The following is a 25226-nucleotide window of genomic DNA, read 5'->3' as shown; positions in this document are numbered from 1 at the left end:
TTCCTGCTGGCTTTGAGTGCACATCAAAATGGTGCCATGGAGGCCTCCAAGGCCATGCATCAAGTCACTGCAGGAACGAGGTCCTCCATGGCAGGCTGTCCCTAGCTGCAGGCAGGTTTGGCAAGACCCAGCTAAATCAACAGATGTAAAAACTATTTTTGTCCACATAGACATGGCAGTCGTTTCTTCAGTAGAAGCTCTGCAAGAACCTGAGAAACTGTTGACCTCCACGCTGGGCAGCAGCTGTGGGCTGTCTTCAATGCAAGCGCCAGAGCAGACAGCCTGCCAGGGCCGTGCAAAGGGACAATTTGCAGCCCCGGACCTAGCACCTCTCTCACACCTTGCAGATCCCCTTTCCTTTCACTGCATGGCAGATTTACCATCCTCTTCCCTTGATGTGTCTGCTTTGAGGGCATAGCTCTGGGCAAAGGGTACCACTGGCTCCCTCCACGGCACGAGATGGGCTCCCACACTGGCTCCATCAGATCTCAGAAGCGACATTTTCACCCTCAGCTACACACTGGAGCGCTAGGTTAGCCTACAACGTAGACTCCTTCAGTAGCTGAGTATACCAGGCAGCAATTAGGCATTTATTACGGGTGGTGGAGGAGGGTTATTGAGAAAGGCTGTTTATCAAGGTAGCACACAGCACTGCCAGTCTTCCATCCAGCTCCAGCGTTCACCCTATGGATTTGCCACTGTGGGAAAAGAACATTCACCCAACACTAGTTGCAGCTCTCAGCCTTGACCACCACTCAGTCAGGGATTTACCAAAAGGAGGGAGAAAAAGGAAAATTAAAAAAATTTTTAAAAAGGGGGGTGGGGTGGGAGAAGCAGATGAAGAGGATGTAGCCTCTCAAGAGATCTTTTCAAGTTCTTCGTGACTAAATAATCATTAATTTGGTTACAAAGAACTCTCCAACCCTTCACCCACGGCCGGAAGCCGCCTTTGCAGCAGGAACCATTTGTGAAACCGCTGTGTGGAAGGTCAACACTTGCTTTCCACAAGTTTGAAGGTAAGTTCAATAGGTCTGATGTGCGTTTGTTTCACCTTTCCCACCACCCCCCACGAACTGGAAATTAAGCACTGAGTTTATTTAAGAATCTTTACTTTTTTTTTTTTCCAACTTAAATTATACTTCCGAAATACAAGTTAAAAAAAAAAAAAACAAACCTCACAATGAAATATGTTGCTAACTTCTACAAAAGAGTCTAAATAATAATGCACTTACATCATTTACACCATTTACTTTCAAAATAAAATAGGAGCGTTTAGATCGATATTTACATATTGACAGAGAACGTGGTTGTGCAGCCGTCTGCTTCTGGTGCTGTCTCCTGCTGGAGCACCTCCCGGAGACCACAGCCTGCAGCTCCACGCAAATCCTTCCGCAGGGAGAAAGCCCTGACAAAGTCCTTGTAGGTCCAGGGACCCGCGCGTAGGGTGCCAAAGAGACCAAAATGGTGGCAAATATTTGCTTTTTCATCTTAAAGCTGCCACCATAGCACATGAGCACACATCGACGTGTTATTTAAGGAATTCCCTGATACAGAATTTTGCTTCGCTACATTAGGCACTTCATTATGAAAGTTCTTTATTATGGCTTATGCAAAACAATTCACTTTGTTTGGGATATGTACTTGCTGGAGTCTGTGAGAGAGACATGTCCAAGGGCACGCTTTGAGCCAATGTCTTGGGTTAGCCTGCATTAGAAATTTAGATCATGTTACTTAATAACAGTCCTGAAGGGAGTATTTTATCAAGATGTGGTCTTTCCAGCAAGTCCAGGGTCAGTGTATTTTAAAGCTTAGTATATCTGCACTTTTCCCCAAAATTACTGGTGACTAGAGCTTCTCTCTTAGAATAAGTTAACTACTTACATCCATGCTGTTCAATGTGCCATGGGGTGACATATCCCACGTATGATTGTCTTAAGAGAGTACATCATAGGTTGAGGGATTATTTACATATCTTAACATGTAGAAAATAAAGTTGTAATTTACCAAACAATAAATATAGATCAACAGGGTACAATATTGAAATAAAATAAATTAGAATGATTCGCCAGGTGTTGAATTCTCTCCCTTAAGGTCCAAGCCAGAGACCATAAAAAAACCCATGATGTTTTTTCAATGTCTCAAAAAGGTTTTGGATGGGGCTCCTTATTAGACACTGGCTGTTTGAAATGAGATATTTAGCTAAGCTGACAGGTATTTGAAATCTATATGATCAAACAGCAAACTTACCTCTAAAAGGAGTCTTTTGGGTCAAACAATTTAGACCAAACATTAATACTGCGTTTATTAGGAAGAATATAGTTCTTGCAGATTGTCTCAACGTTAATTCAGCAGCAAGGAAATAAGCATACAGTTAAGAACACAACGTATTTGTGAGGCAAATACGTGTTAGTGCACACGGTTTTCCAAAAACTTCACTCCTCAGCTACATTTGTGCATGTTTCAGAATGCTTCTAACTAGACAGTTAATAAAAGTCTTCTCATGACTATAGCTAAGTTGGCCATAAAAAAAAAAATTAACTGAAAAACAATAAGGAGTAACTTACTCAAGAAAGTTGTCCAGATAAGAACGACACCAAACTTCAGGTCCAAATATATCAGAACACTGAGAAATTTGGAATCCAAGTCAAAGTTTTAAAACTCAGGTCTATCAAACTTAAAAATAGGGGAAAAAAGTAGAAAAAAAAAAAAGATTAAAAGCAGTGAATCTGCTCTCAGAATTGCACGCTCACCAGGTTTGTAAACTCTACATGAAGTCAATGACGCACTGTTCACTATAAGAGGTATAATGCAGATGCTCTATGCAAAGCAGAGCAGATGCTTTGTCTGTGATTTACTTCATGTCTCCTTTTTCTCTTCCTTGAGGATCGAGCCCTTAAAGTAATTCAGTAGCTAAAAAGTCTGTCTCATAGGAAAGGGTCTGGGTTTACATGGAAGGGGGGGTGACAGGCGTCCACGTGGATGCTAGCCTGGCATGTGCGGAGGCATCGTACTGGCTGTCGGGCAGGTCCGTGGGTGCGCCGCCGTCGTACAGGGGGGACGCGGAGGAGGCGGCGGTGACCGGGTGCGGGAGGGCAGTGTAGTGCGCTGGAGAGCCACGTAAAAACTGGGAGCTCAGGCCGTTGGACATCCCGCTCGACTGAGACACCGGCGTGATGGTGCTGTTGCTCACAGACCATAAGTTAGGATACTGACTGAAAGAGGGAAAGTGATAAACAAAATAGGTTACGAGTGACTCTAGAGCCTGCTGGCAGTTGCTTGGGTCACAGCACAGCTCCCAGACTGGGTTCGTTTGCTGGAGAAAGGGAATTTCTTTAGGAAGCTCCCAGCCACAGTGAGGTAGGAAGGACCCCCAGGCAGGAGGTCATGTTCGTGGCACCCCAACAATAAACCTGGCCTCCCTGTTTTCCCAACGGCAGGTTCCAGCACTGGGTACGCTACCAAATTTTAAGCCAAACTGAGGAATGAACAGGCTGGCCTGAAAAACGCAGAGGTTTGAGAGCTGATTCCTGAGCTGTTCCCCATTCCTCAGGGGAAAGCCACATGATGGAGGTGGCTGGACAGGGCAGCTGTTGGACCCGGACAGGTTTGAATCCATTGCCATGAGCCCGTAAAAGCCCTAATTCCCCTGGACGCCTCTGTAGTTAGAGAGGGACAGATGCCTCCAGACAGCAATTCAGCCCTCCTAGGACCTTGTTTGTCATCTCATGGTAGAAGAGGAAGAGCTAGACTGATGGCTGCAGATTGCACAGATACTACAGAAAGGGCTGCTTAAAAGGGAAAAAAAGCATTGTCAGGACACTACAGCCTCCAGTCTCTCTCCTCTGGGTATGTATATACACACGCATATGTATAAACACACATACGAATTAAAAAGAAACAAGCTGATTCACTATGAGACCTGATTCACTACGAGAAAAAGTTCAGTCCTGCTGCGTACTACTACATAGCGCTTTCTACCTATTGATCCCAAGCAGTTTAGCAAAAAAAGATAATACTCTTCTTACTTTACAAATAGGGGCTTTGACCAAAGGGATGGCAGAAAAGCCTCTGCTGTAGTCCCGCAGTCCCAGCTCTACTGGTTTTACCTACTGGACAACTCTTAGTGCAGCAACTGAAAGTCAGTGGACTTTGCAACTTTCCAAATATGTAACCTGGGGGCCAGACATGGAAAGAAGTGCTGGGAGGGCCTGTTTACTTCATTAATGTATCTTCAGGACTAAACTTATGTTCAGTAGTACAGTTATTTTATACTGGGTAGTAGCATATACTCTGATTAATAGCTAAGTGTCTCTGTGCGTGGTTCAAATAAAAATGCTTTCCACACACAGGGTGGTAGATCTGAATTGCCAAGAAAGATGCCCAGACCTCATCCCTCTGTGGTTAATAGCAAAAACCTTACTACCTGATCTGTATTTCTTTAACTTGGCAAGTTTAGCTCCAAGGGACTGATTGTAAACTAAGTCTCTGCTAAAGGATCCAAAAGTTTGATTAAGGCAAAAAGTTCAAAGGGGAGAAAAGATACACTTATATGATCACAAAATGGCAAAGGTTTTCACCAAGTGTATAATCCCAAACTATGCTGGCTTCTGTGGGAAAGCTCAAGTAAAGAGTTACTGCCCCAACCGCTTGCTCCTTCTCAATGGTGTGGTTGACTGCCCCTTCATTTGTAGCAGAACAAGGGTTTGTGCAGATGGATGGGAAAGTGGTGACTAGCTAAAATGAAACAGATCAAAAATAAGTTTTTTAAACACCATTTTGCTTAAAAGCAAAAAATGGAGACGCTTAAAAGCAAAACGGAGATGAAGCTTATAAGGGCATCCTCAAATTCAATGGATGTTTGCCTACATGATTTGCTGTCCTTCATCTGTGAAATATTGCTGTCACAAGTATCCACATTTCCAAAATGAAAACAACAAAAAAAATAGTTTTATCTGTTTCTTCAACCTTATCCTTGTAAATAGTCCTTCTCAGTGCTCCTCCCCGGCAACGGCCAATGAGTTGCGCATGGCTATAAGGATTTCTAATTTGCTGGTGACTCTTTACCTCCTTTTTCAGCCTTCTCTTCCTAGAAAGTATCAATATACCAATTTAAGGGCTGCTGAGGGATGGACTCCTACCTGGAGCTGGTAGCTGTGCCAGTGCTGTGACTCATGGGCAGCATCGTTGTGTGTGCGGGAACTCCTAGAGAAGACCAGTTGTCATGGGACTGCAGCATGGAAAGGCAGGCAGAGGAGTTATCGGCATAGGCTGCTGAGAAAACATGCAAGCACTTCAACATACTAGAATCAGAGCAAATAACAACCTTGTATTCAAATGCAACGTACAGCTTTAAACCACCCTCCCCATTACTGCCTTGCAAAAAAAAAAAAAAAAACACAAACACAAAAACCAAAACCAAACTTCACACACACACAGAAAAATGAAGTCGACCACCTGTTGTGTCAAGTTTACAGTTTCACTAGCATGCCGCTGCTGGTGTGTTGCTTTGCTCAACTTACAACTGCAAAGTCTTGTTTCTATGAAGAATCTATGGCCAAAAAGCTAATTCAGCCCGTGCTTCCTTATTCAATCAGTGGGAAGAGGTGGGCTCCTTACTTACACTATCCCAATCACTCTTCCAGGGCACCTTCTGTATGTCCATCACCTACATTAGCAGTAACAGCCTGGCAGCCCTGGATAAGAAGCATATCACTGGATCACACATCCCAGTTTTGAGCTGAACATGCCACCACGAGCTCTGAAGTCTGCCTCAGGCACCATCAGGAGTGATTGGGCTGTGCCTTAAAGCACTCAGCTTCTGACCAAAACTGGCTGGCCAACATGGTAGAGGCGCTAGGAAGCTGTAAAGGGAATCCCATACAGCCATCCAGAGCCAGAAAGAAGTTACTGTGGCAGCTGGCTAAGGGAAAGAGAAGAGATTCCTCCTTAAGGACTGGGGAACAAGGAGGAACTCAGGAGGTATTCTGTTCTTTTATTCTGTTTCATGTCACAAAACTTGCAGAAAATTTCCAAGATGCAAGAAAAGTCTGCAGAAAGCTAGTTTTCCGCTTTAAAATGAACTACAAAGCTCCATATAAGATTGACGAGGCTGCATCTGGAACCCTGTGTATTATGTCACAATTCAAAATATTAAATTTATTTTTTTTTAATATCCTTCAATATCCATGCAGGCTGAAGGGCAAAAATTGTTAACAGGCCTTTGCCAGAAGAAAGAAAATAATAATAATAAAAAGAAAAAATTTAAAAAAAAAAATCACTCTTAAAAATGCCCTTCTCTCCTCTCCCTTAAGTCCTTAAGTACTTATTTGGCTGTTTCCAAACACAGCTTTTTAAATAGCTGTGCAGTTTACTCAGCTCCATATAATTTCCATGTATCCGGTTGTGATGCTTTCATTGAGAAAAACCTTCATCCACTGACGTGAACTACAGCAACAGGCAAGTAAAACTGCCAGAATCAGGCCTTCATTTATTATGTGGTTATTATATGTGGTAAATAGTGTCAAGAGACACTATTAACAGAACCAGACGTATACTTCTTCAATTCATTGTATTACCCATAGTTAATAATTAAAATCCTCACTTTAAAACTTAAGTATAGAAAAAGTCAAAGTAAGTTTAACCTCATTGGTTACAAGAATTCAAGAGCTCAAGGTAAAGCCAGCACAATATAATTTGATCAATTAGCGGGAGACAGTTCTACACACCCTCAGTTTTTCTGTCGTAAAGAGGCTGGGGACACGTACTCATCGCCCCTGTTCCTTTGCAGTGCTGGCCCCAAGCCCTCTGCGCAAAGCCGAGCTAGACAGCGACCTCCATTTCAGCGGCACCGCTGGCGATGCCCACCCCTCGGAGCTCCCATCCCTCCAGCTTGTCTCCCATCCACCTTTTTACACGGCTGCAAGGTCAGACTTACTTGGCGAGTTGTTTCTGTGGGTGTAGGGGCTGGGGTAGGGGCCAGGACGGTGGTTCCTCAGCGACGAGTACCTTTCACAGCTGTGAGCAGGGGAGAGCGACAGCGGGGCTCCGAACTGAGGGTGAGGATTGGCAGGTGGGCACAGAGTCCCGGTCCCGGGAATGAGCCAGCTGCCTACTGTGGGGAAGGGAGAGGGTTGTAAGACGGGTGCGTAATGCAACCGGGCAGGGGAAGGATCACAGAGCAACGAGGTAAATAATCGAGCAGCGAGGAAATGCACACTCGGGAAAGGAAACCGAGTTTCAACATGGATCTTTACAACTGTCTTAAATGAATAAAAGGAAAATTAGAAAATGGCTTAGAAAAAGCCCCAGATCAAGCTAACGTTATTTTTTAAATTACTATTTAATGACAACCACAGTAAGGAAACACTGGAATGGTTAAACACTCCCTCACGTAGGTAGTGTGCGCTCAGCAATTGTTACTGTAATCTTCAGTTTTAAATTGCTCTTCGGGGGTCTCAGTCTGAGCTCTGAGGTTTCTCAAACTGCTAAGAAGAAGGCTTAAAAATTAAGTACTTTCACTGAAACAAAATAATGCCTCCTGCAACTCAACTTTCCCCCTTTATAGGCTGCAGACATTTTTTTGGCAATAATCTGTTAAAACAGAAACCATTAACACACTAATGCTTTTCATCAATCCGAAAAAACTTTTTAAGCAAATGCCCCTAATTTTCTTAGAGTACTTAAAACATAAGTACCATTTCAGTAATTTCCTGCTGTGTTTTGAAAAAGCTTTTGACTCCGTATCCATATGAATATTGCTGTCCTTCTATACAAGGGCGGCTGTCCTGTTAGACCTGAAGGTAACTGCAAGATTCTATTAAAGGATTTTGAATGTAATACAGAGGTCTTAACCGCACACACACAGATCATAATGTTCACACAGCCATAAACCTGCATGAACCACAATCAGGAGGATTGGCAATATTATTCTCCCTGTGAACTAATAATCCAGCCAGCAAACACCGCTCTCAAAGTTTTGCTTAACTTAACAGATGAGATGGAAGAAATCAAAGTTATGTTCATGATGCAGAATGAAAGGAAACGTACACTGCGAATACCCAGACTGCTGGTTGTCTCCCACTTCCTCCATCATGTCTTTGTGATCGCTTCTATAAAAGAAAGCGTGTTGTAGTAGTTAAGAATGTGCTTTTACACATCTATGTAAAAAAAAATCCACGCTTTAGAATCGAGTTAAGAGCTCTCACCTTTCTTTTGCATCAAGAAATGCCTTTGCAAACGGATTGTATTTAATTTTTAAAGCTGTGATCTAAAAACAACAACAAATATCTTTATTTGCAAGTATCACCATTCATTATCATACAGGTATTAGGATTTGAGTTAGGACTGCCCGTTGAAGTTAGTGAAATTGCAGATTTTTGAAGAAATAAGATCAGGCCCGTGATACCGACCTACGGACATCAATTAAGCAGCCCCTAAGGTCTGAAGTATTAGCAGAGGGCTAGGCATTAGTCCCTCTGCCAACTTCTAAGAGGCTGAAATGCTTGGGTTTACTGATCAGCTAAGGAAATAGCTAAGAAAGTTAGTATACTAATGAGTTATAAAAAGCCTCGCATTTCAAACCAGAGCAGAATAGGCATCAAACAAATCTCCAAAAGATTGGTAATTTACAGATTCATTAAACACAGATGTGCATTTCGGCTAGCAGAAAAAGGCCAGTTTTGAAAATGGCACATCCGGTTATTTCACTATTTAGCTGAAAATGCCAGCTGTATTTCTTACCATACTTGTTTGCCCCGCTGAATCTTTTAAGAATTACTCTGCAATAAATTTGCAGTACGTATTGAGACAAGCAGCAATCAGAACTTTGTGTCGTTAGACACGCGTAGGCCTTTTACATATATTAATTTTATTTTTTAGATTTAGCTTCAAACGAAGCACAGAAAGAACTGAAAAATGTGAAATGAGATCCATTATTTTGCTCTGCAACATGCACGTTGCCACTTGAAACCTCCTGGCACTTGCATCCTTTCTTCCCCGCTGTGCCACGCATACCTCCTCGTTCTGGTAGGCCGTCACGGCTATAAACTGGGTCTCTGGGAAGGAATGGCTGGTGATCATCCGCTGCGGGCCACCCACTCGCACTATATGAATCCTTGGCTCATACTTGTGCAGAGAGTTCAACATGATCTGTGAGCAAACGGATAGAGCGGGTAAGCAGTGACAGAGCGGTGGCAGATGCTGGCGGGCACAGAAAGCACTTGGGTTTTAAGGTAACTAATGATCCATCTTTCCAGTAGAGGAAAAAGAGGCAACAGGTACGAATGAAACCTAAAACCGAAGCTGGAAGAAAAGGAAAGGAACGCTGCAGTCAGACACCCCAGCTTTTTGCCTAGTTATCCTCATCCTTGTTACTTGACAGGGCGGGTTGCGTAGGCACAAACGTGGCAATAAGTAGCCAGAAAGATGCACCGACTACAGCGCTTGCATGATCAGATACTCAGACCAGAAAGCCATTTAAAAAATCAGAACGTCAGAACATCAAGGCACCCATCCTCAGACGAAAGACCACTTCTGCTGGAAGAATGCAGTTCGGGGCGGAGCGGGGGGGAGTGGGACAAGCGCGACCCACTCCACCCCGCCACAGCACGTTTGATAAGAGCAATATACAAACGAGCACGAAGCGGTGGCTCGGCGGACCCCGCTGCCCCCGTAGGTCGGGTCGGTGCAGCCCCGTTCCCGGTGCCGTTCCCGGTGCTTACCTGCCCGCCGCCGTTGAGCTTGTTGGTGAGTTTGACTTTGCTGAAGGAGACGGGCGCCTTCATCCAGTGCGCGCCGAAGTTGGGGGAGTCGGGGTGGATGTAGACGCAGCTGGGCGCCTGCGGCTCCGGCTTCCCCCCCGGCACCCACTCCCCGTTCACGTACTTCCAGCGGTGCCCGTCGGCCGCCACGAAGTCCAGCAGGAAGGAGTACATGGCGTTGGGGTCCAGCCCCGACACGCTCACCTTCAGCACCGGGAACATCCTCCTGCGGGGCGACACGGAGCGGGGCAGCGCCCGGACACACACCCCCCCCCCCGGCCTCAGCCGGGCGGTCCCCGCCGCCAGCGCCGCCGCCGGGACACCCCCCCGCCCCTCTCCCCCTGTCCTCCCCCCCCTCCCCCCCCCTTACCTGCCGTTTTTGGTGACGATCATCTCATTGGTGAGCTCCTTGAAGCGCAGCCACAGGTCGTTGTCCTCCAGCGTGACCCGCAGCTCCCGCTCCGTGGGGTCCCCCTTCTCGCTGCCCGCCTGCAGCTCGCTCTCCACGGCGCTCAGCAGGTGGTCCACGCGGTACTGCGGGGGCTTGCCCGCCCCCTCCGTCCCGGGGGAGCTCATCCTGGGCCCCCCGCCCGCCTGGCAGAGCCCCGAGTGCGGCGGGGCCGGGGCCGGGGCTGACTCCACTTGACCTCCGCGGCCCCAGCGAGCGGGAGCGGGGAAAGGGGCCGCTGTTATACCCCGTCATAAACACCCCCCCGGTGACATCACAATACCGGTGGGGGGGCCCCGCTGATTGGCGGACGGCCGCTTTGATCTCTCCGGCCGGCTTTTCCCATTGGCCGCCCGCGGCCATATCACAACGGTGCCCGGGGAAGCCTGTGATGTTAATTGCAGCCCGCGGGATTAAACGCGGCTATTTTATGCAAATCTGCCCCCAAATGTTTGCACCTCTATCAAAGCCGCCGGGGCCGGGGCTCCGGCAGCCGCGGAGGAAATGGCCCATCTCGGCAACAGCCTCATAACCTGCGTGCGGCACCTCCCGCCTCCCGCAGCCCTCATTAACGGGGCCACCGACGCCCGCCACTGCGAGCCCCCCGGCTCTGGTTTTAAGGGCAGACGGTCCCGGGCGGGAGACACCCCCGCCGCGGATTCATATTTAGGGGGGAAAAAAAAAAAAAAGGGGGAAAGACCTTCTCCCCAGCAGCCCACCCCGCCCCCTTCTCACGGGTCGTGGGGCTTCTGCTGAAGTGACGGTGTCAGTTCGCAACGCTAACCCCTGCCGGAAAATACAACCAAAAAGCTGGAACCGCCCTGGAGGGCAGCTGCCCAGGCACAGCAAGGGCGCCCCTCTCCCTCCCCGCCTCCGCCGCCTCTCCAACTTTTAGCCACCGCAAGAGCCCACCCGTGGGAAAAGGCGTGGGAAAAGTTTGCCTCCCACCGCCGATACAGGCAGTGCCTTCGCAGCCGAGACGCTCGACCACGATGGTTTCGAGCCATCCCGCCTAAATAAATTTAAAAAACCCCCACAACCTAAAAGTCAGACCGATGGTTACCAGCCGTCCCACCTAAATACAAGAAATACTTCTAGAAACCAGATCGATAGCTAAAGGCTTCGTTTCGTCTAACCAGGAGAAACCCCCGCGAGTTTCTAGGGGCAAGAGCGGAGCCTGCGCCCCACGGGTGAAACTTTGCAACGGGCTAGATTTCTTTTAAAGTTGTTTGGCGCAAAAGCGGGAGATGGGGCGAGGGAGAGGAGGGCTGTTTTGAAACGCTCCCGCCCGCCGGTGTTTTAATAGTTTGCATTCTCCGGGGCTGCGGCGGTCTGTGGTGTGAGGGAAACAGTTTATTACCTTTCCGTGAGAATCCCTGGATAGAGGGCGAGGGGGAGAGAGGTGACAATGAGCAGGAAATAGTTCAATGGGGTCTCTTTAAACAATAACAAGTTCTTTAAACGGGAGCAAAGGAGAGGGGGAAAAAAGAAGCGGCGCGGTGTAAAAATAAGGGTTTCTTTTAAAATAGGCATCTCCCCTCTCTCTCCAAACACCGCGCATCATCGCTGCCGGGATTTTTAAGATTTTAGGAGAAAGTGCCCAGGGTACACGGGCAAGCAGTCTGGGAGCAGAAGGAGTTGGAAGCCAGGGCTTCCAGGGGAAGGCAGGCTGGAGGCAGGCTGAAGGCAGGATGCAGACGGCGGTTCAGACCGGGCAGCGGCTCTTTGTGCCGGCAGGCACCCCCTGCCTGCACCCTTGCCCGCATCCCTGCCTGCACCCCCTGCCTTTCCACGCTCCGCACCCAGGGGAGCAGCAGCCCGAGCGTGTCTGCCTCCATCCAGCTTCAAATAAACCCAACGCTTCCGCGATTATTTTCGGTTTCTTTTTGGTTTAGGAGCTACGAGTCACGGCTGCATTGTCATTACACAGCACCGTGGGGCTCATATACCCTTAACTTACTCATCCCCGCAGAGCTTTTTTCCCCCTTCAACCTGACACGTTAATTTCCGTACACCAGCCCATTTCAACCCCTGTCCAGAAACACGCGAAAAATTGCCATCCCTTCAGATTAATTCCCGTGTTAAACTTTCTTAAAGCTCTTTCTGCTTGAGCATCTACTGCCTACTTTTTTTGCCCTCTTCGGAAGGCGAAAGCAGCATTTGCAAAGAAATTATGGGCGACGTTTACTAAATTGATAAGTAGTCGCTGCTATAGGTAGTTTGAGATGGTCTTTTCACTCCCGGGTATTTATTTCACTTAGAGTGCTCCACTCGAAACCAACACTCACGTCCTAGCAAAAGGCAGGAGCGTTCAAACCCCGAAAGACCACGGCACACTGTCCCTCCGTCGGGCCGGCAGCACCACCTGACTCTGGGGCTGTGCCTTGGAGGCGACATTTCAAACATCTTAATCCTGAAAAAGCCGAGCACCGGGAGAAGTTAACCCCGGGGAGGGACTCGCACGGACAGTCACTCACCCCGTGCAGGTGAAGGGGAGAGAAGGCACTTTTCCCCCCTTGCAGAAGTCGCGTCCTTTTTAGGGTACGGTCCGTGGGGAGGGGGGAGGAAGGGGCGAGGGTGGGGGGTGGTGGTGGGGGGTGATGGGTCCAGTGTAGGGCAAACTGGTCTCAGCTCTTCCTCAACTCGACCTCACCTGACAATGAACGTGTTCAAGAGCCGAAAGCAGCAGAACCAGCCGGAATTGAAAGCGGCGGGGCCGTTTCGGTGGAAAATGAACAGTTCCGAAAATGAATAAATACGATAAATAGAGACGATCCAAATGTGTACTTAGGAGATCCGAGCTTTAAAAACAGCATTCTAATTCTTTCGGATGGATACTTCAAGGAAGGGCTAATTCCTTATTTACATATATATTTATTTTTATATATATATACACACACAAGGAATAGGAAGCAACCTCAACCCCTTCGGCAGCAGGCACTTATCTATATGATTACTACATTTTGCGCTGATCGCTCTCTTTAGGCAAAGGGAGGAGAGCTGAAGCTGAATTTAATTTGATATTTTTCACGTTTTACTTAATGCTCAGCAAATGACCGCGCCGCTAACCCCCGTCAAATAATGTATGTTTAGACCAACAAATTTAGTTGGTCTTTCAAAAAAGAAGTCTATTCAGATTTAATGTTTTAAATGACCATTTTAAAAGTTTCCAGAAGTTATACATAGTCTTTAGAACGGGGAAAAAAAAAATCCAAACCCGAAAGTTTTCCCTCGGCTTGGATTCCCGCCTTCTTTATTTTATTTCCTTCTCTCTCTCTTTCTGATCTTAATTGCACTTTGGTTCTCAGGAGAGAGGACTCCCCACTTCCATTGCCTTTTCACCGTGAGCTGCAGTGCATGACAGTTTACAGCCAAAAAACTTCCTCCAGCCGAACAGCTATAAAGATTCCCGATTTATAGCAATACTTTCCTTCTCGCACGGGGCGAGGAGTAGCCTCCAGCTGCTACCTCGGCTTCATGAGACCTGTCCATCATTCCCTACGTTATTCCCCCGGGACAGCACAAGACCCCAGGCACCTTCCCAACGGGAACCAGCCCCCTACCGCAACTCCCGGGCACCCGCCGACCCATGTGCAGCTTCAATCGCCCGGGGATGCCGTGCGAAAATGAGAGCGCGGTGAGGTATTGGAGGTGTTTGTTTAATTATCTTTCAACTTGCAGTTCGGGGACACACACACGCAATTAACGTCGCCCTTGGTGCTGGAGCAGCGTCCCTGCAGCGTCCCGCCTCTCCCCCCACCTCCTCCCGAGGAGCAGCGCCCAGCCGCCCCGACACCCTCCGAACCCGCGGGTGGAACCCACCTCTCAAAGGTCAAAACGTCCCCCCCGAAGAATAAACACCTCCTTTGCCATGACCTGCCTCCTTCCTTCCTTCCTTCCTTCCTTCCTTCCTTCCTTCCTTCCTTCCTTCCTTCCTTCCTTCCTTCTTCTTCTTTCTTTCTTTCTTTCTTTCTTTCTTTCTTTCTTTCTCTCTTTCTTTCTTTCTCTCTTTCTCTCTTTCTCTCTCTCTCTCTTTCTTTCTTTCTTTCTTTCTTTCTTTCTTTCTTTCTTTCTTTCTTTCTCTTTCTTTCTTTTTTCTTTCTCTCTTTCTTTCTCTTTCTCTCTTTCTCTTTCTTCCTTCCTTCCTTCCTTTCATTCTTTCTTCCTTTCCTTTCTTCCTTTCTTTCCCTCCTTCCTTCCTTCCTTCCTTCCTTCCTTCCTTCCTTCCTTCCTTCCTTCCTTCCTTCCTTCCTTCCTTCCTTCCTTCCTTCCTTCCTTCCTTCCTTCCTTCCTTCCTTCCTTCCTTCCTTTCTTTTCTTTCTTTTCTTTCTTTTCTTTCTCTCTCTCTTTCTTTCTTTCCCCTTAAGAAAATGAATACATTTCATAGGATATCTATATAATAGAGATGTATATCTCTGTCTCTACTTGTCAGCTGCTTTTTACCGGACACTGGAGAGGAAGGTCCCACTGATACTGCTGTTGAGGCATTGACTGAGGAAGTTAATGCCAGTTTCATAAGAAGCTTCTGGATTTTGTTTTAATCTGGCGTAACATTTTCCTTATATAGAAGGTTTAAACAAGAAAAAGCCTGAAGATCATTCTGGGAGAGCTCTTACAAAGAGCTCACCATTTTATAACGCACTAACATATACCTACAGCAGAAACAACAATGTATGAAAACATACAGTGGTTTTATCCATTTTAAGTTTCTATAGTGTGAGCATTAAGCCTGTGGAATAATTATGCTTCAGGTTCTCTACTTTAAGTATTTAAGAAACAGGACTGGTTTTCTCCAAAGGTTTGAACGCATACACATTTTGAAAAACATTTGCTTTTCAAGTAGTCTGAACGGAGCACAACATGTTGATTTTGATTTGCTTTGCTTTCCCCCTTTTGCATTTGGGAGGGCAAAGCAAAGGCAGAGTGCCATCCTGCATTTTTGGAAGGTGGCAAAACTCCCGTTGACTTAGTCAGATCTTTGCCTGAGTACTGCTAAGTACCCTCGCCATCTCAAATGCTTAGATCCTGAGGTTTCCTCATGAAAGTCAATGATCAAACTTCCAATGGCTTCAGCGCCTGCTGCACTAGACAGCATCAACTGGGGAAAAACAACAAAATAAACTGAAGCTCTCATGAAAGCCCTTAAGGGAGAGCCTGGCTTGAAGATGGATGAAATCAGCAAACTTGAGAGCAGAGCATTTTGATTCAAACTCAAAATTTTGAGCTAGAATATCCTTTTCAATATCTTAATGATATTGCTCCGAAGACTGGAGCTATTCAAACCAAGTTATCCTGAGTGAGCTAGTGGGAACAAGGAGATGACACAAATCAGAGCTATCCACTACTCTTAACAGGCCATTTCTTTCAAAACTGTAAAGAGGGACAGGCACATTGAATCACTGGGGCTGCAAAGACAAATAGTAGGATAATACTGTTTACTGCTTTATCCTGGCCTGAAGGATAATCTTAAAAAAACCAACCAAAACAAAAACCAAAACGACAACAAAACACCCACCTACCTATCCTGCCCCCCGCTCCCCAAAGACGTATTCTGCTTCAAACAGGGACCGTCGGAGTCTGATGCCAGAAAGTACTTGCCTCATCATAAACATCCTAGCAGGAGTCCTGTTGAGAGACTCTACCATAAACAACACCTTTTCTTATACTTCAGCCCACACAGTTCCCAAAGGCCACTAACCTAAATGTGACTTTTCTTGCTGAGATATGTCTGGGTAAGTTAAAAAGTCCAGGTCTCAAACAGAGAAGTCCTCAGATTTTCTGACATTACCATTAATAACGAAACCAACATATTTCAACTGGGAATATTCACCTTTTCCCTGAGCGTTATCTCTCTTTATAAAAGTTTGCAGTGACAAGAATCAAACAGGCTATATTCCTTTTGCAGTTCTTTTAATATCAATAAAAGATTTAATGCCATCGGGAATCCGTAGTTTCTCCTTTCCCTCTCCTTTGAACATTTCACAGAGACTAAAGTAAGGCTTAAGGCAGACTGGGTGCTTCACAGGTACATAATATTAACACCTCTAGAAAAAAAGATACAAGTCCTAATTTGTAATTGCAGTGTTTTTAAAAACAAATCAATGTCTTTTCCATTGTTTTTTTTCTCCCCCTTCCTGTTTTCACACTTTGCTTCCTTCTCCTCGCTGCTCCTCAGGAAAGATAAATATACAGTGCTAATGAATACTATTTTATATTTTATAAGGAAGGGTAAAATTTTTAGTATTCATTGCAAATTGTTCCTAAATCTAGATTATCTCATATTTTGAAATTAGTAATTGCCTGGAATGTGGCCTCAAAGTTCACAGCCTCCTCTGAGCCCTTTACCACCAAGATTATTTCCTGATTTCTTGCTCTCATCCATATGAAACAAAAACACTTGGACAGCTTCAGCAATGAGGGTTGCTGAAAGCTAATTCTCTGCCTCTCATCAGCAGAAAAATTATCATCTGACAGAAAACTGTTTTCTTCTTTACCTCATTTGAGTTCATCTCCACTGACTGATATCAACACTTTTGCATAACTGGTGCTGTCTTCATCATGATGCAGCTGGCTCAGAGGAAAGGACTGGAACTTAACACAACCTAGGTATTATTTGAACTCCCAGGCAGCATACTTTTAAGTGAACTGAGCCACGTTTTAGCCCCCTCCACCGTCTCCTCTCTTACATTGCTGTGAACCCAATTAACTTCTTTCTTTCAAGCTGTATGTGACCTACCTCTACTCCATATACCCAACCCTTCATCTTACCCACACTTGCTTCACCAAGGAGTTCTCCACATCTGATATAAATATCTTCATAGTACTGCTTTTAAGAAAATGAAAAACTCCCAAACTGATCAAGTCACCACGATATTTTCCTGTGAATCTTTTTTCCATTATGTCCACAGCATTTCTGTTGTGCACCATCCTGGACCGGTCTGCTCAAAGCAAAATACGTGGTAGAAGGACCACGCAGAGCAGAAGAACAGGACTGCGATGCTCAAATTTTAAATCTGGAAAAGGAATAAATAAGCAAGGCAACATTCACTGGAAGTAACAATTGCAGAGAAAAGAGGAACTACTGACACAACAGCTCCTTAAAAAAGCTCCTGTTGGTCTTCTCAGGGAGACGACGGGTGAACGAACGCCGGCTCCTTCCTGTCATGCAGGTCTCAGACCTGGAGAGCAGCTTCTGGGATGTATAGACTTGCTTGTGGTACCCTGTTTCATGACCAGGAGTGTAAAATGTTTTGCAAACATCAGCCTTTCTGCATGAAGTTCTGCATCAAGCTCTGACAAACACAAATGGTTCCTGCAGTTTCCTATTTTGAATTCAGCAAAGGTTAACGGGGTCTTGGCCACTGTTTTCTGCCTTATGCCACCTGAAGAGTTTAGCTGTGGGAAGACGGTTGATGTAATGTACAGCACAAGAGAGCGGAAGCCAGGAGAGCTGATTCTGAGCTCCACTGATGCACTGTCTCACTTTGGGCAAGTCTTCAGGATCTCCATTTTGGTAAGCTGCTCTACTTCATAGTGAAAATATTGCACAGAAATTTTCATTGGTAACATCCCATCCTTGTTTTCTCTGGAACCATTTGTAATGAAAGTAAGCATCCAATAAGCTAATAATGTGTAATGAAAAGTAACTACATATCAAAACAAAAATTCACAGTCTTTATTCTCTGATTCTCTAACAAGGGTGTGTTTTTCCTGCTGGATGCTTTTTGAACACTTTCATTTTTACGAAACTGCATATTTTAGTCCCACTTAGTTCCAGCATGCAGCCGACATTGGTTCATTTTGCACTTCCAATTTGTCCAATTTGTTAAAAAAAAAAAGTCTGCATAGTAGAAAGGGACTATTTAAGCCTTATCTTTTTGTCTAGCAGTCCATTCTGTCAGCACCACGTGCGGATACAAGAGAGATGATGAATGAGCAGCAAACAATGAATGTGTGGGGACCACATCGTGTAATAACCCCCAGCGCCTGTGCCACGGGAGGCAGCGCCAGGAATGCCTAGGAGACACTGCAGACACTTGAGCTGCTCTTTGAAATCCCTGCACGTTAGACACTTTCCCAGTGTCAGAAAATATTTCTTGCTCTTGCTAAGAAAATGTCAGCTGTGACCTAGGACTGGTGGCCCGTGTCGTTTGATGTCCCGTTTAACAGTAGTTAGTCGTTACATAGGAAGATGCAATCCTGCACCCCTGGTTATGCAGATTATTTTGTAATGTTTCCAGCCAGAGAGGCATTGCCTTTGTGGTTCTATTGACTCACTTATTCCTCAAAGCATGAAGACTTATAGCTGTATTTTTTATAAGCCAGTTTAACTTTAAATGTTTCTCTTATCCACCTTGCATCTGACCTTTATGCTAATTAAAATCGCTCATTCCTATGAAACTACTTTTTATGTCTAGCTCAGATCAGTAGATGTTCACTGCATTCCTGAGGTATCATAAATATTCTTGCAGGTTGCAAGGAAAAATTATGGCTCCCTTGCTTAGAAAAGCTGTGCTATCTTTTCTTGTTAAACACTGGTGGCCTCAATTAGTGGTTAACTACTTCAAAACCCACTATGGAGGCACAATTTTTATAATGTGGTGCACCAAGTCTCTCATTTTCGATGCTGATTCCAAGAGCCTAACATCTAATTCTCAGATAAGACCAACTAAACAGCAGTGGATCTAACTGGGACAGCTATTTTTCTTTACTGCCTTGGGCCTGAGAAAACTTCTTCACCAAGCTTCCTCTCATCATGTCATGAGAGCTCGTACATTCCCCTGCATATATAAGATAACTGAAGAAGGTGAATAATTTCTTTTAAAAGTTAATGATAGAACCACAGGCTAATTCACCGAGCTCTCTAAAAGACAGAATATGAATCCAGGGATGCCCAATTTTTTTATTGCTAGGAATTTTATTTATACAAAATCCCTCAATAACATCTTTGTCCCCTCCTCAGCAAATGAAAACTTACAATCTGTGATAGGCAGCTCGTCAGTGTTGCGCTACACACTTGCATCAAGATAACTCTCCAGCCTGCTCACATCAGTATTCTGGCTGTCGATAACGCTGAACCTTCAAGCCTTGTCCTGGCCCTTTCTTTACAAATCTGTGTGCCTAACATCTGTGGGAACAAAAAAAAAAGACATTGATCCCAATCATGTCTACCCGCAATAGTACTTTTGGTAGCTCCCAATTCAAGAAGTATTTTGTCATTTGTCCTTAACGTTGTTCCACACCATGCTATGGGAATTTTCTCCCAGTGAGCGCTGGAAACTTTTGACCCTATTGCAGTGGTATTCCAGAGTTTCACATTCAGTATCCCCGATACATGAGTGAAAAAACAATAGCCATCATATAAGCATTTTAAATCTGAATTACATTTCTGTTTTTTTCAGAGGTACCCTGATACCTTAGAACTTCTCAAATCTGAAATCCACCCGTGCTACCAACTGTGCTCACTAACACTGGCAGGTTGCATTCAATCGTGGACTTTTCACTTCCATCTTTGTTCATGTAATACATTAACAGTCTTGCAGGCACATTGAAAAAACTGAGTTACCTTTTTCAGCTTTTTAAAACAAGCTGTTAATCTTCAGTTCGATCAAAAGAAATCTCAACCATGTTATATTTATTGACGGTTTATAGTAGCAAAAATCCCACAAACACCACTAATTGAAGCGTTCTCCAATTCTACCCCTTAGACAGCTTGTTATTGGTGCTTAACACTGGCTTTACGAAAGTTTTCTTTAAGAAACCAGAGGGAAATATTCAGTGTCGTCCAAGTCTATAATTTAAAGTGCATTTCACTTTCAGAATCTTATGGCAGATGCCATGTATTCCCAGGAATTCACTCCCGATTCTGTCTGTCCAGATGTCAAGGACAGGGTCAATCTGGGCAGTCGAAAAAGAACTGCTTTACTTTCAAGGCATCTTCCTTTAGGAAAAAAAACCCAACCAACTAACAACAACAAACCAACCTTCACATCCCAAAGCACTGACAACTTTGATGAAAATAGTTTAATTCATCTTCAGCAGATGGCTTGTCTCACATATTAAATTGCGTACACTTGTAGTAAATATATTTCTATTCAAATAGCAACTGTTGTGGTGCACTTAATGTAGCCTTCAAGATGAATTGAGCTTCACCCTCTGAAAAGTTTTCTCCCTGTTTACATCTAGAAATACAAGATTACAACATGCAAAACTGAAACAATATTAAGTTAATAAGTCAGGTATACCTTTCTGATCAAGAAATTAGAAAAATCCACAAACTCATTTTATGCTAAAAAAGTTCCTAAACATCAGTTTTTACTTGGGAAAAAATTCTGTTGAAAACACAGGAAGTTTTTCCATTGCACTAATCCATACAAGGATTAAACTGAATAAAGTATGAAATGCCTCCATAACTCTTATGATTTTTGTTCTCAGAGCAACAACAGGAAGCTGAAAAACTCATATATTTGCAAGACTGGGTAATGATTTGTGCCCCAATTTTCATTTTGTTTATATTTTTTTAATTTTTCGGATTTGCACTCTGAGTAACAGTGAAGAGGAAGTATAACATGATAGAGCGTATACAAGTTTTCCTTCCAGAAAAGGTCGGATTGCAATTAACTAAGTCTCCAAAATTCTCTGCTTGGTCCTGACTTATCTTTAAAACCCCTTGCTTTGCCACAGGGAGGTTTTGGCAAAGCACTTCTTTTGGGAAGGGGGGAGGAGGAGAAGGAAAAGCCCAGGGAGGAACCTAAAAATCTCCACCTTTTGGCTGTCTCAAGTACTTGTCTGCCTGGAAGCTCAATATGATGCAATTAATGAACAGCAATCCTCCACCTTCAGTGCTTCCTTCCCTTTCTCGAGACAGATGTGCTGACAGCATGGCACCTTCTTTAAAGGAACTCAGTTTTATGGAAGCTGATCTCTCAGGAAGGCACGAGTGGCTACAAGCTTTTGGCTACCCTGTGTATTTTCAAGCAAAATCACCACGTTTCGTGCCAAATATCCAGAGACAGTATCAAGTGGAGATGAAAACCATTTCTCTGCAGGGTCCAGCAAAGGCCTCCTTTTACCCAAATCCCTTTCAAATGTCCACGCATGCTAAAATTTCTTTTGCTTGTCTTGGAAAACACTATTATAGACAAACGTATCTCACTTCAAGCTTTTTTTCTCATATGCTGCACACATTTTACTCTGCTCAGCTTTCGTCTTATCCCTCCTAGACTTATCTTCACATGCAACCTATGCAACCTCAAACAAGTTCTCTACCTCTGTGCTTTCACATCTTACCAACACCACGCTCTCCTCACTTCTATGCAAATTCAAGAAGCAAACCAACTCAAAACTCAACATATCTGGGTGCATAAAGTTAAACACCTAAGTAAGTTACCTGTTAATCGGTAGTGCTAAATACCCACAAGGCCTACCAAGTCAAGAACTTTTGAAAATTAGGAAAGTTCAGCCCCCATTTCCCACCAGCCCCCAGACACAGAGAGGTATGGATATTCTTCCCTTTACTCACCCAACTAATTGCATTAGGTTCAATGACACCGAATAAAGCCATTGCAGAAATTAAGTTCTTAAATTGGATTCACATGCCTAAATTTAGCCACAGAGGTTTGATACATTTTTTGTCTTAAAAGTTGGAGAAAAAGAGAACAAAAAGATAGCAGAAAACAACTAGATAGATACACAGCATCCTGTCTGTCTGCCAGCAGGAAAAAAAGCCCCAGAAAGCATTACAAAAGCATTCCCTAATATCAACCGGCTGTCATGAGAGGTAGAGGTGCAGCACAACCATCTTCTCCAGGCTTTATGGCTCACATCACCTTGCAAAAGCCACCTGAATGATGGAAAGAGAAGAAAATCTTCCCCTTGCCACAGTATGTGACATTAGAGATGAAAAAGGTTTCAACTTAATATTCTAAATCCTATGAAAATTGCATATTACCATCCCTCCTAGGACTTCACCTTACTCAGCTCCAGTTAATAAGAGATTTTCTCCTTCTCCCTCTTAACTATGGAAATTTCTTGAGTGTACAGGCAATTGCAGAACTGAATATTGACTAATAAGCATGGCTTTATAATTTACAGGAGTTGTTTTGGGTTGCAACAAGATCACAACACACTTTTCAATCTTATATCAAAAATCAGTAAAGTTCATGCAATACAACAGTTTGTTTCCCTCCCTATAGTTTCAGTTTAATACCAAGAGACATTAGACATATTACATTTAATTATACTACACAAATAAACCAGCAAAATCCTTGTAGCTTGCAATACAAAATAAAGGGGGAAAGCAAAGAGAGTTTGATCATACTATAGTTATGCCATTTGCAGACGCATGCACCCTTGCTATTCTAATCTACATTTTTAAAAAATGTATCTAATTATTAAATTATTACGAGAAAGGTGAAGTATTACACTACAATGTTTTGGAAAATATATTTCTGTAAGCAGTCACAGCACAAATAAAAGCAGAACAAAAGCAAGTACTGTTTTCTTGGGAGGTAATACAATGTTTTGTTTTTCAAATTCAGCTACTGGGTGAGATGAATTTTTTTATACTCCCCTCCAACACCCTCATTAGTTTCATATCCTACTGGGTGTCAGATACACCCTAAACTTACAAATTATACTCAGACTTCTTGATTGTGAACATCTACACCATTTTTTCCTTTCAGACTCCCTTCTGATCCTTTCCTCTTTAGCCTATATGTGAAATGCACATCAGCAGACAGTCAAAGTATCATGCGGAAGAAAAGTTTGTGCAGTTTAGCTAATCACCAAGACTTCAGCAAAACTTCACTTCCCTAATATTGCCAATGTTCTGACTCAGAGAAAGATCAGAGGAAAACAGCGATTCCCAGAATATTTTAAGTATTTGTGGGGAGAACTTTTTGGTTGTCCCTGTAAAAATTTGGATTAAGCTTCAATCTTCAATCAAAACAAGATCGACGTTTTTGAAATATTTTTCAAAAAAGACAACATTTTCTATAAATTGTCTCAGAGTTAACAAAGCAGTACGAACTCCTACGCAAAGCAAATCAGTTATTTATAGAGGACACACCTTTTCTTGAATTAGCATTGAACTACGGAAAGGGAACTTTCAACAGCTTTAGACCAACTAATACATCATTTGAACAGAAATACTGAACAGTAACCAAACAGCAACAGTAAAGGGTAGGAGGGTGTTTTAAATGGCTGTGTTTGAGATGTCTCAACTGAGAAATTTTGACACGGAATCCCCAGTATTTTAATTATTTTTACTTCAATGTTTTGTCACTAGGCTTCAAAGCAGGAATCCTGAAGTGGATGCAACTTCTACTTGTAGCTGAAAAGCTTTGTGCATAGCACTGGAGGAACTCCTCCTGTTGCTGAAAATTCATGGCAAGAATCTCCTTCAAGAAGACAAACCCATGGAAACTTCAGGAAGGGAAAGACAATTTCCCTTTTCATATCTGTTTTGAAATTACTTTCTTCATTCTACATAAATTAACACCTCTAGAAGACTTTGTAAGAACAGGAAATTCTTTTTGCAGGTTACTGGAAGCTGAACTTTTCATGGAGCACTGTCTGAAGGTCTTGCATAAAAAGGTCTTGCATAAAAAGGCAGTCAGCAGAAATATGCTATTCTGGAAAGGGACGCTGACTTAACAATACACTTTAAAATACACTAATCACACTTTACATACTGTAAAGCTTCACTTTTTCAGTATTTCTTCTGCCTTTTCCCATCAACTGGCCATAAAGACAGAAGAGGAAAAAAAGAAAAAAAAAAAAGAAAAAAAAATATGCAGAATCCTTTTTTGGGAATGTTTTCACCCTAAAAGAATGTTAGAGTAGATGCCTTAAGAGTCTTGCCTCAAGAATAGTTACCGTCATATAAAAGTATTTCTCTTGCCAAAAGTGCCTGGATTAAAGACTACAGTCTTTGCTAAACCCAGAATATTTTTATTTTGATTTTTTGAGCTGTCTTTACATAAGACTGAGCTCCAGTTTTATACTACCATCACTCGCAGTGGACTTCCAGTTAAAACTTGGAGACTGAGTCAATTCCCATCACCCTTCACCAGCAGCCAGCCAGATAAATGACTGCAGTACAGTAGAGTGAAATGGGGGGTCTTTTCCTTCTCATGGTTTCCCTGCCTGGCTGTGCATACACTCCGTTAGTCTAAGGAAAGAAGCACATGAATATTAAACTCTATTCTTCTGCTTAGGCTTAATTTTCACTGAAAAAAAGAGGTTGTATTCTGAACCTCAACCAAGTAAACCAAGCAAAATCTTAAGACATGACGGATTTAAATTACAGACTCCCCATAGTTTTCCATCTGACCACAAATTGATTTTTGTACTGTGATTTTGGTTTTTTTTCTAACTCAAGTTAGCTTTCAGATAAGTGTCAAAATTCACTTGAAAATTCACTGTGAATGATTACTACGGCACTCATCATTTCTGAACAATTTCCACCGGAGCTTCATGGAGGCGAATGTTTCAAACCTAGATACGTCAATGTACCATGTCCTGGTTCGCATTGCAGCATTACATTTTTTACTCTCCATCCTTGACTTCTAATCATTGGCTTATAGTTGGTGAATATTTATTTTCATACATTTCAGAACAGTGAAATAATCTGTGAGAAAGTTTTAAATAGTTTACCTTATTTTTTTGCCTGTTGGTACTTGTGAGTCTCATATTTTTGTTTTCAGTAACACCTTGGACCAAGTCATATTTGGAGTAACAAGGTTTGCTGCCTGGCAGGGCTTCTTAAGGACCAGGATGACGAGTTGTGGAAGCTGAATATATGCTTGCACAAGTTCAAAAATTAGTCTTACATTTGTAAGGAGTAGGGTTTTGGCTTCAGTAATACCATTAATTAAATGCAACAATTACTACCCTAATAGCAGTTAGCAACCAGGTTTAGAAACCCTTCTGCAGAAAACCAAAGCACATATACACCAGGTAAGTATTGTCTGTGTATAAAAAAAAAAGAATAAAGATGATATGTATCTATATAATGG

The 25226-nt window shown here is 43.6% G+C and overlaps 1 protein-coding gene across 4 annotated transcripts; it reads right to left on the bottom strand.

Moving 5' to 3' along the window:
- Positions 1 to 2944: 2944 nt before the first annotated feature.
- On the bottom strand, positions 2945 to 10334 carry TBXT (T-box transcription factor T). Of its 4 annotated transcripts, none has more exons than XM_054195973.1 (8): positions 10129 to 10334; positions 9720 to 9984; positions 9013 to 9147; positions 8205 to 8266; positions 8047 to 8108; positions 6935 to 7111; positions 5139 to 5271; positions 2945 to 3212 (listed from the first exon to the last, which is right to left on the bottom strand). In XM_054195973.1, exons 1-8 carry the CDS (start codon positions 10332 to 10334, stop codon positions 2945 to 2947), a joined length of 1308 nt encoding a protein of 435 aa, XP_054051948.1. The 4 variants fall into 4 exon arrangements, with proteins under 4 accessions (XP_054051948.1, XP_054051949.1, XP_054051950.1 ...); XM_054195974.1 differs by having other exon boundaries at positions 5139 to 5268; XM_054195975.1 differs by having other exon boundaries at positions 5139 to 5268; positions 6935 to 7108.
- Between the last annotated feature and the right edge of the window lie 14892 nt (positions 10335 to 25226).

The sequence above is a fragment of the Rissa tridactyla genome, chromosome 3 (genome assembly GCF_028500815.1).
Source record: "Rissa tridactyla isolate bRisTri1 chromosome 3, bRisTri1.patW.cur.20221130, whole genome shotgun sequence".
Classification (NCBI taxonomy): domain Eukaryota; kingdom Metazoa; phylum Chordata; class Aves; order Charadriiformes; family Laridae; genus Rissa; species Rissa tridactyla.
The sequence above is the reverse complement of the archived record's forward strand: the minus strand, read 5'-3'. Positions and strand labels throughout refer to the sequence as shown.